Raw genomic sequence first — 16,893 nt, 5'->3', positions numbered from 1 at the left:
AATCAGAGTATTCAAGATGTTTCATAGCATAACGGCCTTGTCTACTTTGTTCTGTTTCTTTCCCAGTCATCGCTAGTGCTTTGTTTTGCTTTCTTGGCAACTGCTGAGCATTGGGCTGGTGTTTTCATGGACTTATCCCAGGATCTTACTCCTGAGTGGTAGTACCAAGCACAGAGCCTATCTTTTTCACGTGTGAAGCTTGCAGTGTTTTTTCACATATATGTCACTTTACATTTGCGTACAATGAATTTAATCTGCCATTTTACTGACCAGCAACTCAGGCGTGCTGAGTCTGCTGTTATTCATAATAGGTTCTCATCATTACTATGTTCAATAATTAACAAACTTTGTCATCCTTTGTAATGTCTGACCCAGTCCTCAATGCAATTCCCTGAGGAAGTCCTCTGATGACCTTTTTCTGTTGTAAAAACTGACAGCTGGTCCAATATTCCACCTCTGTTTCCTAGCTTTTGATCAGGTTTTTCTTTTTTTCTTTCTTTTTATCCATGGAGGGATGTTTTTCTTGGAAGTCCTAGATGCTTAAGTGTTTCCCTAAAAATCTGTCAAAAGCATTTTGAAAACTGTATCATTGTAATCCAAATGCTTGTTGACCCCTTCAGAGAACTCCACTGGGTTTAGAGGAGATGACATCCTTTTACAAAAGCCTATTGACCCTTCCCAAGTACATAATATTAATTCTGATGTTCGCTAATCCTGTTCTCATTATAGCTTCTGCTAATTGGTGTGATACAAACATGAAGTGTGTTGGCTTTGTAGATCTCCCTGGAAACTTTAAAAAAATTTGTCATGGTTTTCACCCTCCTGTCATTATTCCATTCTCATTCTAATTTAACAACAATGGGCTATGAATTTCCTGCCAGTGCTAGTGGCACAGTGAGTATCAAGACTGGCATTTGCCTTCCCTTGACTCAAGGCACAATACTCTCCTCCCCACTAGCATATTGCTGATCCAGTGATGAGAAGGGATTGCTGTCTTCTCCCCCAAACGTTTCCCTCACCTCTGTACACTCACCCTTTTACACTTGTTCCCTTTTAGGGATGCTGCCTTCTGTAGCATATTCCCTTCTTTCCTTCCCTTTCTGCAGGATGTAAGGCATGCAGAGTACATGTAATGTTTTCTATTTGAAAAGCTGGACAAAATATGTCAGTAGCACATATCTGAAAATTTCACGAGTTAACACGTCCTTGAATAGTACAAGCTGCTTTGATTTAGACTGCAGTTTGCTGCTTTTCCTTCAAGGATTATTGAGGAATCTTGAATTGCTGCAGTGATTGTCCTCTTCTGCTGGATAATTTACTAGTGCTTGAGATTGCATACAGGTTTCCAGATTCTGAAAAGAAAATCTTTAGAAGTCAAGAATGAGAAATATTTTTAGCTTGTCATCTTAAGTTTTAATTAATTGCCTCTTCCATCTTTTTTAGCCTCAAAGGTTTTTTAACATGCCCTTGTAAACACTGGGTAATGAATATAAACCTTAAAGATACAGCATATGATTAAGCTTCCTCATGCCTTGCATTGAAGAGAGACTCTTTTAATGGTTAAACAGCCATTAACATAGAGAAGAATGGAGACTATAAATGCCTTAATTAAGGCTCTTAATTTTTGGTAGCAATCTTGGTACACAGACTAACTTTTCACAGTTGTTTTGCGTTTATAGTCTCCATTCTTCTCTATGTTAATGGCTGGAATTTTCATCCTAAATTTCTTTTGAAGTTCTGGTTTGAATGGTTAAACCAAGACTGTACAATAAATCACTGAAAGATCAAGAAATAGCATCTAATGAAGTCACGTGCCATTTAAGCTTTAAAAATTGTATTGTTATGTATATTATTATGAAGAGAATTAAATTTGTTTTATCTTTAGTAAGAAAGGTTTAGGGAAAAGCAGTTCATAGGCAGGTAGCTAGTACTATGCTATGATCATTTACAAGCTTACAAAAAAAATTCATAGTCACTGTGGAGTCCTTTGAGACATAGTTTAAATGTTTATATACATACTGATGGAAGGGTAAGATAACAAAACCACCGTTGACACATGCATCATTTCTCCAATATGAGTTTTTCCATCTGGGCATTCAAACCTGGCCAAATTTATGAGGAGCTGAAAGCAGGCACTTGCAGTAGGAATTGTCAAGCAGTATTGTTATCTGGAGTAGAAGCTTTTCTGCCTGTGACAGATGGCAGCACCACGGTGGGAAGATGAATCCTTGCTCTCCTCTGTCCTTCAGTGTTTCAGTAACTCTGAATTGTCGCAAGCATCGTTGCTAATTTACAAATGGAAAAGACACATTGGGTTACTACAACTACTGCAGGATGAAAAGTAGTAACTGATGAAACAGATGTAGTGGTAAGTTATCAGAGGTAGGAGATAGAGATGGATAAGGAGATGTCTTTTGTAGTTTCCGTGTGAGGTGGAGGAAAGAGAATGAGCTGTGGGACCGTCCCCGTGTGCTGGAGAGTGCAGTGCCTGTGTTGGTGTGACTCTCACTTCATAAACAGCAAATGCCCTTGTCAGCGTCGTGGCTTATTCCCAGCCGGCAACTAAACACCACTCCACCAGTTGCTCAGTCCCTTCACAATGGGATGGGGGAGAGAATCGGAAGAGTAAAAGTGAGAAAACTTGTGGGCTGAGATAAAGACATTAATAGGTAAAGCAAAAGCCGTGCACGTAAGCAAAGCAAAACAAAACAAGGAATTCATTCACGATTCCTGTGGGCAGGCAGGTGTTCAGCCATCTCCAGGAAAGCAGGGCTCCGTCCCACGTGACGGTGACTTGGGAAGACAAACGCCCAAGTTTATTCTAAACGTCCCCCCTTTCCTTCTTCCCCCAGCTTTATGTGCTGAGCATGATGTCACGTGGTCTGGAACATCCCTCCATCAGCTGGGATCAGCTGTCCTGACTGTGTTGCCTCCCAACTTCTTGTGCACCCCCACCCTGCTCACTGGTGGGTTGGTGTGAGGAGCAGAAGAGGCCTTGGCGCTGTGTAAGCTCTGCTCAGCAGTAATGAAAACATCCCTGTGCTATCAACACTGTTTTAGTCACAAATCTAAGACATAGCCCCATACCAGCTACTGTGAAGAAAATTAACTCTATGCCAGCCAAAACCAGCACAGTCAGTCACAAGGAGAACAGCATTCTGCTGTCAGGAAATTTAGTCTTAAGGGTGTCTGTACTGATGGAAACTCTACTTCACTATGCCATGAAAGAGGCAATTCTTTTACAGGACGTACATAATTTGGGTTTCGTTTTGTTTTGATTTGTTTTGTTTACTGCCGAAAGAATTCTTGATTTTTCCTCTCAGAAAGCATGGCAACTTCAGAGCTTTTACTCTTTTATCTTGAATCCAGCCATTGTCTGTAAGGCCTCATAAAGACAAAGTTACAGTGTGAACTGCTGTCAGTGGGAAGCCCAACATAATAATCAGTGTACTCTGGTACTGGACTTCTTTCACTCAGGGTCTTAATCTTGTTCCAGTCCTGTCTCTGAGGTGCAGGTGCCCATTAGCTCTTTGCCTAGTCTTTCCTGTTCACTGTAGGAACACTGATTAGCACTAGACACAAGTCAGAGGAGTGATATACAACAATATTCTTGATGTATCTTGATCCCGTTGCTCTTTTCTTGACTGTCAGTCAAGGTAGTGCCTTCATACTTGCGCAAGATATACGCAACTTTCCCTCCCTTCTGTTTTTTCAGATTTTGCTTTGGAGAACTCTGCCAAAGATATTTATATTAAAATGAAGACTTACAATTTTGCTTTTGCATACCTAAATACTGAAAAAACACCTTAAAATGAAATTACTGAATTTGTTTTATATCAAAATGCAGAATGTTAATTTTATCTTCTGTGACTCTGATGATTTTCAGAATAAACAATAATAAAAATATTGTCCAACTGAACAACGGGCTTAAGTTGAAACATGAGTGACTGCCCACTAGTCCAACAGACATGATGAATGATGATGAGGGTAGTTGATGTAAACGTGTCCTATAGTTCTTAAAAATTTACTGTCATCACTTCAAGAAACTAGTAGTGGGTGTGCAGAAAGGTGTTTTTTACCTGTTCTGTATAAATTGCAGTGATGTGGAAGCTGAGCTGTTTAGCAGGTTGAATGGCTGCACTAAAATTATGTATCTGTCTATATAAAAATAGATATATATGTATATAGGCCCACTCACTTACATCGTCAACTTGAAAATCTAATAATGCATCACAGATACCATCTTATTTTCTTGTATTAAATTAGTTTTGTAAATACGCAACATTTATTTTAAGAAGAGAATTCAAGGATGACTTAGAGATTCTTTTTGGAGGCATGTTATGATATTTTGCTTGCACTTTGCTTATTCTAGAGTTGACTACCTCTGGGTAAATGATGTGATAGTTGATACTGATGCTGGAGTGGAATATGCATGTTTGAGGGGAGTGGGGGAGGTAGATGAATTTTAAAGTAGCTTCTGAAAACAAATGCCTTTTATAATTTAGCTTTTGTTTCCGTTGGGTCCAGTCCTACTGAAGTAGCCCTCTAAGCTTGAATTTGTGCGTTTTCTTGGTCTAACGAAGCGTTTAGAGCATGCCTATCACCATAGTAACTGCACACCTCCAAGTCTGAATCATGTGACGTGAGATCAGTGCAAGTCAAGCTCAAAAGAGGTCTGAGTTATCTCACTTTAAAAGAAAAAGTAGGCAGAGTTGGGGTAATACTGTCTCTCCCTTTAACTTGAATCGCTACACAATGGGATTAAATCCGTTGCTTGTCTACACTTGTGTCCTTATTCTAATTTTATATGTCAGCAGCTTTATGAAACACAAATAACTTGTTACATAAAATACAGCTCTGAATGGTGTGATTTATCTTTAAATATACTTTTTAAAATAGACTGCTCCAGTCTATAAACAGAACACATTTGTATATAATCTTACTGCACTTTTCAGTGTCTTGTAGTTTGTTTTCAACTGCACTGTATTGTTACAGAAGTTTTTATCTATTACTGTTACGGAGAATCCCATGGACCTGTTTTAAGTCTTTCCTTCTATTCATGGCATTCAGCTTTAAGTGATATGCACAGCTGAAAACCCACAGTTCCATAGGATTGTTCTTTTAATGATTTATTGATCCTCAACTGTGCACTGGAGTTGTTTGGAATTTAACAGATCTGAGCCTGCACTTTGTTTGTATAGCCTGTTAAATGTGAATGCTGCATCTTATTTTGCCTTTTTCTCTTTTACTGTCTGTTGCTAATCCTGCAGTTCTTGTGGTCTTCTGTGTGAAAGTGTTTTGTTTGCATGTAACAATTTCTAGTAATTAAATATAACGCACAGATGAATAGTTTTCTCTTTATGGAATGCCACCGTATGTACTCACGTTACCTGAAAAGAAGCCAAACATTCGAGCGTACTCAGATACAGAGAGGCAGCTGGGGTTGGTAAATGCAAGGTCCCTGGGCACAAACCTCGATGCAAACACAGGTGCACGGGCAGCGCCAGCGCCAGCACAGTGAACCCGGTGCATCTGGGGTGTACTGAACCTGTGCACACTGCACAGCCAACTCGTGTGTTGTGTCTGCGCTGCACGCTGCCAGATGTTTCAAAAGGGGCCAATAAATGGCTGAAATCATCTCTTTTTATATGGAAAAAAAGTCATTATCAGTGTTGACAATATCGGCAGCCGATTCTCCGCAGGTAGAATTCCATCCCTTCTGTTTCTCTTTATGCTTGTGTTCCTTCTGCCTTGGAAATGGCTTTTAATTCTGAGGTGTTGTATGTTTGTCTGATCTCCAGCCTGGTGTTTCGCTCAGAGAGGCTTTTTCAGCTGAGCTGTGGGTTTGACAAGGAAAACAGAATATTTGTTGACATCGCTTCAGGTTTCTTACTGCTGTAAACAATGGCTAACGGCGTGGGAGAACGCAAATTATATACCTCGCTTGCTGACTGGAGCAAGTTTGGAGTTTGCTGTTAGATCCCGTAAAAGTAATTGCTGCCATGTGTGGTTATACTTGGCTCCCTGTTAACTGAGATGAAGGTGGAAGAGAAGTTTATACATCCAAGAGAACAAAGACCACTGAGTGATCTGGTGCAGAGGTGTTTAGCTAGAAGAGCTCCTGAATCACATCAAACCTAATAACCAAATGGTTTTATGTATGGGCAGATCCCTCACTGATCCCTCTGCCAGTGAAACAGCTGGCGTTTACATATAATATTTCATCACCTATTTTCATCTAAATGTTAAGATTTCTGTTTGCTACCTGGCTGTAAGTTGGTATGCAACCTATGCAAGATAAGGTTGTAAATGACTAACCTGGTGACATGGGTTTTAAGGTAGGTGACGAGGGGTTCTCCTTTCCCCACTAGATATTGCTATTATTATATTCTGAAAATAGCAAAAACTGTCCTGAAATTCTGTGTTCTATGGAACATACTGTGGGCAAAGTCCTTCACATAAGAAATGCCATCAGTGAATGTGACACTTCTGTTTCTGCATTCTTGTGAGTAAGTGGTGGCACTTCCAGATTTGGTATCTCATGCTGGCATCTAAGATAAATCTTAGGTGAAAAAATGTGAGGGAGAAAGAACTACAGACACCCCACTACAGTCACAGTATTGTATCCAGTTGTAGCAGGTACTTAGATATTATATTGTTGTCTTGCATGTGGGAGCTTAAGAACAATAATTTAGGATAAGCATCATTCAAGCTATTACCTTGATACAGAGGGGAATATGTTATGGATACAGTTTCACTTCAATCCGTGTTTCATGACTAATAGCTTAAAATACATCTCCTAGGCTGGCAATGCTTTGGGCTATGTTTAAAAAGTCAGATTTTTTTTCTAAATTTTATGTATCTATTTCATTTAAAAGACTTTCTGAACATTTTTTTTCCTTGTTTAATTTGCAGCATTACTTCACTGTTCTTTTTGGTCATGAAGGGCAGAAGCCACTGGAGCTCCGTTGCGAGGATGAAGTTGATGGAGACGAATGGGTAGAGGCTATCCACCAAGCTAGGTATGAAACCTGATTTTTATCCCTCAGCTCCATTTTATTGTAAATAAATTTATAATAATTTGAAAATCTAAATTCACTCTCTAAACAGAAATAAAAGTAACTGCATTAGATGTCTATCACTTGTGATTCATGGGTAAGTTATAGGAAAAATGACTTTATTTTTCATGCTTATATAGTTGTATTTTATCGTTCATGAGCAATTGTGTTCTAATTAACATTAGTTCAAGAGGAATATCCTTTTATTGGTGTTGTGGTTTAGCCCCAGGCAGCAACTAAGCACCAGGCAGCCGCTTTCTCCCTCCTCCCCACCCCTGGCTGGGATAGAGAGGAGAAAAAGTAACAAAAGGACTGAGGGTTGAGATAAGAACAGAGAGGGAGCACCCACGGACCATGGCCCTGGGCAAAACGGGCTCAGCTTGAGGACAAATCAGTTTAACTGGTCAGCAATTAACATTTGGAGAGGATAATAAAAAACAAAAACAGATTTAAAAAAAAAAAACCACCTTCCCCCACCTCTCCCTTCTTTCTGGTTCTACCTCCTCCCACCAGCTGTGCAGGGGGATGGAGAATGAGAGTTGTGGTCAGTTCGTCACAAGTCGTTTCTGCTGCTCCTTCCTCCTTAGAGGGAGGACTTCTCACATTCTTCTCCTGCTCCAGTGTTGGGTCCCTTCTCATGGGAGACATTTCTCCATGAACTTCTCTGATGTGAGTCCTTCCCACAGAATGCAGTCCTTACCTATCAGACTCTTCCATAGAGTTCTTCCAGACTTTTCCCACAGAGTCACAGCTTCTTAAGGCACAGCCACCTGCTCCGGCGTCAGGTTCCTTCCCATGGACTGAAGATGCATCTCTGCTCCACTGTTAATCTCCAGCAGGATGGGGTCCTTTCCCACAGGAGACAGTCCTCTATGAACTCCTCAGGCACAGCCATCTGGTCCTGATCTGGTCTCTCAGATCTCAGTCCTCTCTCCGCTGCAGCTGTGCCCGGCCTGACCAGCCGGGCCAATCTCGGCAGTACTGGCAGCAGGAACTCTGCCCGGTGGGTGCCTTGGGAGCGGGGTGCTTCGGACCTCTCCAAGCTGTGCTGCTGTGGCCACGTTCAGTCAGGTAGCGACAGCCCAGCACAGGCAACCACCCACCTGGCCGGCTGGGGGCCAGGCACTCCTCCTGCCTTCCCTTCTTAACAGGTTCCTTTGTCCCCTTCTAAATACGTTTGTTCACAGAAGCACTGACTGGCTCAACCTTGGCCAGCAGTGGGTCTGACGTGGCCAGGGACAGGTCCAACTGGTTTTGGAGCCGGGGCAGCTTCCAGCAGCTCCTTACAGGGACTATCCCCCCCTCTTCTACCAAAATCCCACTGCATAAACCCAGCACGATTGGAAACAACCCTTAAGATTAGTCCTCTGTTAGATACAAGGTGAGTTATATGAATGAAGAAATAAGTGATCTGCCAAATGAATAAAAAGCTCTTACAGGGAAATAAATGTAAGAAAGAGGAGATCAAACCATTACTGTGACAAAGTGCAACAAAGAAAATTTCGTCTTCCAAATGGAAGTCCTGAACAACAATCAGTCTTGTGAAAAGGGACATGGTAGGTCTTCCAGACATGCAGTAATCTTTGCCCGAGAAAAGGTCTGTGTGGCAAGTGGGCAAAGTTTACAGTACAATCTAAATGAAAATCATCTAAGTGAAGGTTTGGGAAATGGATTGCGGAGGCAAATGTCTTTGCTGAAATGCACTTTCTCTACCCTCCTCTCACAGACACTCACCTCAGCTAATCCACAGTGCCATGGTAACGCACAAGGAACCAGGCAGTTTCTGAGTTGCTTAGGACATGAGCCATGTAAACAGAAGTGATTTTGGTTTGTAACTAAAAATGAACACCACCAGCTAGTAGTTTTTACTTTAGAACCTGTGAAATGAGGCCCTGAAGCTCAAGGTCTGGTGTCATCTGGGCATCAAGTTTTGAATCTATGCCCTCTTCTTAGCTTTGGTACCTAACTGAACAGGGTCTCATCCTTTCTTGGAAAGGACCTGCTGGGCTGTGGTATTGGGTGAACAACATTTTGCATGGTAGCCCTCTGGGTGAAAACATAATTTCAGGATTTGAGAAGCTATGAGTCTCTGAACTCTCAGCCCATCCCAGGAGTGCGTGTCCAGCAGCGACCAGTCCTGTGTCGCTGGGGGAGGAGGAGAGGAGGGAGAGCTTCACCTTGTCTCTGGGTCTGGGTCAATTTCTGTCGTGGAATACAACTGAAAGCAAGTGAACAAAGGAGCCTGACTTTTTGCCTTGGGGTAAGGTGGTTCAGGGGAAGCAGGATCCTGCGGTTGCCTGTACTCGGGATAGTTTTTTTCTTGTCCAGTGCCTGGCGTAAAAGGCATGTAAGCAAGAAGAGCTTTTTAACACTGAGTTAAAATTTCTCTCTGGGTAGTTCAGTCCATAAATGTATCACGTATGAATTTTCAAGGCAGAACTTAATGGATAATTAAGCCAATGTTAAACAACACACAGTTCAAAATATTGAGAACTTAAAGTTGCTGACAAGAAATTATTCATGAAGTTCAAGATCAGAGTGCTTGAATTTTGACTCCACCAGAAAGTTATCACTGCAGCCTTCAACAAACAAGTGGGTCTCTGTTGTAAACAAGATCAGTCTTTTTATTTCCGACCCTTTTGCTGTTTGACTTTTCCCCTTTATTTGTGCTCATGGTCCTATGACAGTCCTAATAATGTCAAACTATGAACACCACTATGAGGGATATTCTCAGAGCCCTATGTCATTTGGGGGATTTTCTTAATCTGCTTTTCTGAATAGGTCTCTAAATTTCTTGGGGAAATTTTCCAGGGACTTGGATATAGCTTTTCTTGTTCTGGTGTTTTTTTCTTGAACAAAGTATCAACAAGTGACAATAAGATTTCTGAGATTTAGTTGCTAAACATAGAGTGTTGTATTATACTGAGGTTTCCTCATTGTTGTGATGCTTTTCTACTTTACTGGAAGCTGCTTTTATTTGCTTTACATTGTGTCTACCAAAACAACTTGGAGTAGCATTAGTTACTTAACCGTTGGGTCTTTTACCAAAGATACATAACAAAGAAGATAAAATAATAGTTTTAGACTATTGCATAAGATTTTTCTTGCCGATTTAATTAAACAAAATAAACCAGGTTTGCTTCAGGTATTAAGTTTTGTCTGCATCATGATTTAGACTTTTTTTCCTTGAGTTCATCTATATTTTTGACAAATGGGACAAGGTTTGGCAAATTCTTCAGTGTAACTGGTCATTTTATGCTAGCCTAAGACATTTCTGACCCTTCTTTCAGGTTTTTGTTTTGAATTGCTGAATGACATTTTGTGTAGCCCTTTGAAGATACTGTTTTGTAGTATCTCAGGTGTCTTAGGTAAAAATTCTAGGAGGTATCGAAAACATTCCTCTTACCCTTAAGTTGAAAACAGGCCTTGGAACACCCTGTTCTGTGTGAATAAGTTGACATTTGTGAAATGGAAATATTTAATTGCTTTCTGGAGGGTCTCATCCTCATGAGTATCTATGGTAATCCATGTTTTAACTGAGACAAAGTAGTTGATTTTTTTTTTTTTTTAAATTTTATTTTCTTAAATTGACATATAGAAAATCTAATTTTGGATTGCTTTTCATGACTTTTTGCCAAATACATATTTACAGCCATGAAAATCTTTTCCATGTTTTATTTATTTTGTAAGTTATAAAGAGGCTGTTGAAAAATAACACGATTTGTCTGCACCCCGTGTCCCACTCTGGATAAATAGGTATTTCATTTGGATGGAAATTCATAATTAAAGGATTTTCTGTTGGGGCATTGTCCATCATTTCTTGGAAGATTTCAGCGTGGGTGGGATGCTCTGCTTATCATTTTGGGAGTACCATGAACACTCTTTGAGAGCTGACAGGCTCTTGCATGCTGCAGCTAAATGCTGTATTGCTTTTGTTCCTGTCCGTAGTGCCCTCTCCTCATTTGAGATTGTTTGGCGCGTGAGCTTGCAATGGGAGGCGCAATTCGGTATATTTTAATGGAACTCCACTATGAGCTCCACATGCATGCCTACTTTTAATCTCTTTCCCTTTTATTTGAATTCTCAGTGTTTTGAGTTCTCAGTAATATCCAGAGGGGCAGAGTAAAGTTTGCTTCTTCTGAGTTATATTTCTGGACTGGAGGATTTATTCTTGGCAAATCCTAATTCCTCCGTCAGTGACTGCATGTGGAAGTCCTGTTTTGGACTGTTTTGTTCCAGAACTCAGTCTCTTCCAAAAAAATCTGGTTCCCCCTCAGTACACTGAGGTGAACTTTTCGCCCTCTCTTCCAAATTATTCTATGGTTTTAATTGTTTTTTTTTCCCATTTAACTCAAAAACTTTTATGCTTATTTGTACGTAGATTCAGTACTCGTCAAATTCTTGCTTTTTCTATTTTAGCTTATTGGAAAGTCTTAAATTTTAAGTGGTTCAGGCTGTGGTTTCATGTGTGCTTTAGACCTGCATAAGCCCCCATTGCTGCTGAAGGAAGCAGCTGTCATTCTCATAAGTCAGCCATTCATTCCCACGCCTTTACCACCCCTTCTCTCATGCAGGCACAAGTGTGAACTTAATTGGGGAACTGATTTACACTAAAAGGAATTATGTTTGTTTATTTTTTGCCAGCTTAGTTTTAATCTGTCTCATTCTTCCAGGTCTTTTCATTGCACATCCATGCAACACACCTGTGTTCACTGCACAAGGGAGAGGGATGTGCACGGGTGGGATGTGGAGAGCAGGAGTGCTATGGGGTGAGGGGGAAGTAGGAGTGCTTCTTTCAGCTAGGTTGCTGTTTAAAGCATATGAGGAACCGCTGCCGTCCAACTGGCAATTTAAAAAAAAAAAAAAAAAAGGCTTGCTCAGTTTTGTTGGCACACTTCGCTTGCTAATGCAGGGTGTATTTCACATAGTATTTTGCAGGCAGTTGTAAGCTCGGTATGGTGACTTAGAGCTGCCTGGAAGCTTGGAACAAATGCCTTGCTAGTAATGCCTTGCTGTTGGAGAAATTGTATTAGCTGAGGCTCGGTGCTATAATAACCGCAATTTTGTAGTTTCCAGTTGGCTGGAAATGAGGCAGAGAGAATTTGAGTAATGTTCAAAACATGGGCAAAGCAATCTCATATCTGCCTTCCAAGTAACGTCAAGCTAGGTACACAGATCAAAGTGATAGTGGTTGCCGGAGACGGTAACTTGCTAGAGGTGAGGCTGCTGCTGCTCCCTATACCCAGATTGAACCAGATGTGAGCATGGGCATATATTTCCAGTGCAAATGAACGCACATATATACATACAAACACAGCTGCCGTGCAGATCAGCACAGCCAGAAACATTGAGCACTCATGCGGGCACAGGCAACACCAGCAGCCTCATCCTCTTCACCTGTCTGATTTATCTCTGATCAGGTGTGTTAGTGGAAAAATACATACAATGCATGTATACAGTATGGGTCGCCTCAATAAATAGACTAGCCATGCAGTCTGTCCCACGGGTGGGCCTGGATCCTCCATGTCTCCAGTTGCTGGCAGCTGAAAGTACAAGCCCCCAGTGCCCACAGATGCTCTCCAGTTGCTGGTACTCAGCCCCCATCACTCACAGATAAGCTCGCACTTCACCCCCCGCACACTGTGGATCCCCCAGTAACTGGTCTAAGACACATAGTCTACCCTCATAACTGGCCCTGGACCTCATGACTTTCCAGAGTCCTCATGCACCCACACCACACACATACATATGCACTGCGGATCCCCCACTAATTGATGCACAGGTGCCCCCACCCGTGCACACATGAACACACATAGACAACCATGCACTATGGATCTCTCCCGTAACTGCCTTGCACACTCAGTCTAGCCCTCTGATGTTCTTGTCTCCAACCGTCACAGACATACACATGCAAATGGGCTTCTCAGTCAGCCATCCAACCTCATGGTGTTCCTGGTAGCTGGGTTGGATCTCTTGTGCTCTCCAGTAGCCAAATCGCAGAATCTCTGATAATCCAACCTAGACTTACTGCAGCTTCAACACCTGGCTTCCCCGTGACTAATCCTCCTCACCAGCTGGACAGACTTGACAGTGACTGGTGATCACACACTGACATGCACACCCAGACAATACACATGCGCTCCTACTTCTCCAGTTAGTTACTGACACTGCAAACACACAGGGACCTATGGCCTCTGAGTCCCAACTTCAGTAGCTGGTACTGAGAGCTCCATGCCTGCATATATGGAGTCCCCTCAACCAGGAAAGTAGTTAGAAATTTGGTTTAGAGTGGAATGAGAAGACAGGATGTACTGTGCTGATCAGGTGCAGGGCATGGTCAGACAAGCATACTGATGAACCTGATTACATATGACCCTTTATCCTCTTTTATCCCCTTATCTCTGTGTTTTCCGAAGCTTGCTCCTCCTCAAACCTCCATGATCCCTCCCTTTTCCTGCCTTTGGTTCTTCCTGTAAACATCCCATAACAAGCCTTGTACAATCTCAAAATGCTCTTCTCTGCATCCCATAATAAGATTCATAGCCCTGTAGGCAGTAGACCTTCTCAGCCTGACAAGTGATCTGGAGAGTTTCTTCAGCGACTCATCTTGATGTATTTCACCTCCCCAGCTGATGAGGCTGGTGACTGTCCCATTACAGCCCTGGGATGAGCTGGTGTGGGGGTTTGTTTCTATGACTAGGTTATTTGGGTTCCCCTGCGTGGCATAACGGCCTTTCCTGTTTGTGGAGATGGGCTTTTCATGAGCTCTCTTGTGATGGCCTGGGGAGCAGCCAGGTCAGGGGGCTTGTGTCTCTTGATCAGGTTATTTGGGTTATAGCAGTTGTTGTTCATCTGTTCTCCCTTGTGTTCGTTAAGATCAGCCTTTTATCACACACTCAAGCCTTGCCTGCCAAAGGTGTCTGTACCTCCTGTCCTCCTTGCACAGTACTTCATAGAAATCTGTTTTATCCCCTAGAAGGGCTATGTTCCTGGAGCAGACATCTTAGTGCTGCTGCAAAGGGCTCCTGGAGCCACCTTGAGGAGGCTTGTGGGTCTTGGCAGACAGCACTTCAGACAGCTTACACACAAAACTTCAAAACTTCTCATTCACCAGCACTCCCAAGTCCTTTTCCTTAGAGCTGCTCTCAGTCCATTCTCCACCCAGCCTGTACTTGTGCTTGGGATTGCTCCGACCCACGTGCAGGGCCTTGCACTTGGCCTGGTTGGACTTCATGAGGTTCTCCCAGGCCCACCTCTCCAGCCTGTCGAGGTCCCTCTGGATGGCATCCCTTCCCTCCAGCGTGTCCACAACACCCCACAACTTGGTGTCATCTGCAAACTTGCTGAGGGTGCACTCGATCCCACTGTCCATGTCACCAACAAAGATGTTAAATAGCTCTGGTAGCTTCAGGTTCATAACAGCTCTGTGACACCTCAGCTCGTGCAGGGAGGAGGGTCCCTTCCATTGTATTTGGTCTGGACTTCATGGCTGCTGTTGAATTCTGTCCCAGTTTTGCTTAATGGAGTAAGGTACCTTTCTGCTCCAGTTTGAAGATGAATTTCTATAGTCAGATTTTCCTGAATAAAGGAGTGCCAGGACAGTTGGAACAGCTGGTTTTAGCATGAGTTGTGAGTCTGATGAGTTGGCTAATGAGATGTGCTTTCAGTGTTGTCTCATTCTTGCACAAGAGGGTAGCATTCCTCTCCCCACTCACCCCAACTAACTCCCATGGTTGTTGGGTCCATCTTTCTAAAAGAGTCTGTATTCTGGTTTGTATTTCCCTTTCTCAATTAAAAGGATCTTGTAGAAAAAATCATTTGGGGTGTGGACTTCCTCATGTATCACACAGTGCTACACTGACCCATCCACCTTCCAGTTCTGGCGGCTGTAGTTGTTCACCAGTCCAAGTGCCATTTCCCACCTGTTTGACTGGAAATCAGCAGACACCTCTTCTACACCCTTTCAGTTCATGCATGTCTTAAAGCCCATCTTAATTTTGTGTCTTCTGATAAGCCACAGCCCTGTAGCCCTTGCAGCCATAGGTGTCCTTTGATATCCCATATCATACAAGAGGTTGTTAATGGTACTTGCGTACAGTTTGCCTCCCAGTTAGAGTTTGGTTAGAGTTGCAGGGATAAATTGTGTAAGTTCTATTGCAACTTTTACTGTTTCCATCCTTAGTGTGGCTGTTGATGTGCTGTTAGACTTTAAAACCTGTCTGGAGGCTATTCCTGCTCTGGTAAAGAGTCGTATAGCTGCTTGAATGTGGTTAGTATGGGCAGATGTAGGCGATTTCTTTTGCACTCCAGACCCCCTGATTTTCCTAAGGTTAGGATTAGGTTGTGCACTTTGCATTTCAAAAGGGTGATCTGATGTGACCATAAATAGTTCTATCCAATAGGTCCAATGTCTCGACTTTCAGCTGCCTGAGCAGCTTTAGTACAATTAGCGTGGAGTGAACCAATGAGCCATAGTCCTGGTCTGAATTCAGTACAAAAACCAGTTATATTTTCTGGTAGCATTTATCTTGATCTACTTCCACAACAAGGAATCCCTAATAATGAGGCACTGGTGAAACTTTCCCCAGTTTTCCTACATTTTCTGAGTATATAGACTCTTATGGAGACTAAATGGTGCATCATTTTTCTCAGGATTTTGTTTCTTCCTGTCTCCATGTGGTAGGTAGTGGTCAATCAGAGCTTAAGGTTCTTGAAATATCGGTTTTGAGTCCTGTCTCTCCAGACTATAGTAGGACATAGGTATAGTCTCAGCTTTCAGGATACTTTGTCTTTGACTCTTACTTACTACATACCCTTATAAATGTATAGAGTTGCTTCTCTCAATAAAACGTTAATACCGATTCATAGAAAGCTGTGGTTTGCAGCAGTTGCTTCTTTCTATTAAACAATATCCAAGCCAGAGAACTAGACCTAGGTTGGCTACTTACAGGTTACTGTATGAAATTCTCATCTTCCTTCGACATTTCAACGTTTTGGTACAATTTTCTTTAACAAAGGATTTTGTATACACGTGTAATTGGTTCAGTATTGAAACCCTGACCTCTTGGAAGGCTCCTGGCATTATTCTGGATGTACGGATTAGCACTTTAGGCATGATGATCTTTAACTCATACATACAGAGAGCTTGATGAAAAGGGCTGTTGGAAGTATGTGAAGTTTGTTCCAAAATCCTGTCATTTTCCTTTCCCAGAGCAAGTAGAGATTTGGAGAAGGAAAATGGATAGCCTATTCTAAGTTACTGTAGGTGTACATAGGCTTTTCTAATTAACTCCTCTTCATATGGCTAATTATGGGAGTGAAGGAAATGTTATTTGGTTTCCAGAATGAGACTGACATTTTAGGCAGCCAAAGCTGCAAATTCTGCAAAATACTCTAAGTAAATCTCAAAAGAACAACAATTTTTTAGTCTTTCTTAGCAAAGTTCTTGTTCCCTAGTAAAGCAAGACTGTGGAAGTCTGACTTAATGCATTTAAAGAAGCTGAAAAATCTAGATGAAGTTTCTTCCCCTAAAGGAGGAAAACAAAAATAGAGAAAAAAAAGTGGAAGAAAAACATTGTATGTAATAGTATCCTGAATCTTAAGTCAGCTCGGACTGCAGCTGTTGTTCACCCCTTGTGGTTCTGTGTCCTGCTATTTTCGTCAGACTTGAATAAAAGCAAAGCCAAATCTGTCAAATTCTGTATTGGAAACGTTTGGTAGCAAAAGTCTAAGAAAATTTTGGAAAGGATAAATAGAAAAAAGGTCTAGTCACCTATCTAGATATGATTTTAGGAAGAGAAGACTACTCTTCATATTAAATATAAATCAAGCTGGT

At 41.9% G+C, this 16,893-nt stretch overlaps 1 protein-coding gene across 3 annotated transcripts in view; it reads left to right on the top strand.

Moving 5' to 3' along the window:
* Window positions 1-16,893, top strand: part of RASGRF2 (Ras protein specific guanine nucleotide releasing factor 2) — a 148,864-nt gene that overhangs the window by 42,967 nt on the left and 89,004 nt on the right. For all 3 annotated transcript variants that reach the window (XM_086629176.1, XM_086629175.1, XM_086629174.1), the window contains exon 2: window positions 6,916-7,022. In XM_086629176.1, the coding sequence (XP_086485302.1) occupies window positions 6,916-7,022 (107 nt within the window). The remainder of the gene's footprint in view (window positions 1-6,915; window positions 7,023-16,893) is intronic.

Source organism: Tauraco erythrolophus, chromosome Z (assembly GCF_009769465.1).
Source record: "Tauraco erythrolophus isolate bTauEry1 chromosome Z, bTauEry1.pri, whole genome shotgun sequence".
Lineage (NCBI taxonomy): Eukaryota > Metazoa > Chordata > Aves > Musophagiformes > Musophagidae > Tauraco > Tauraco erythrolophus.
The sequence above is the reverse complement of the archived record's forward strand: the minus strand, read 5'-3'. Positions and strand labels throughout refer to the sequence as shown.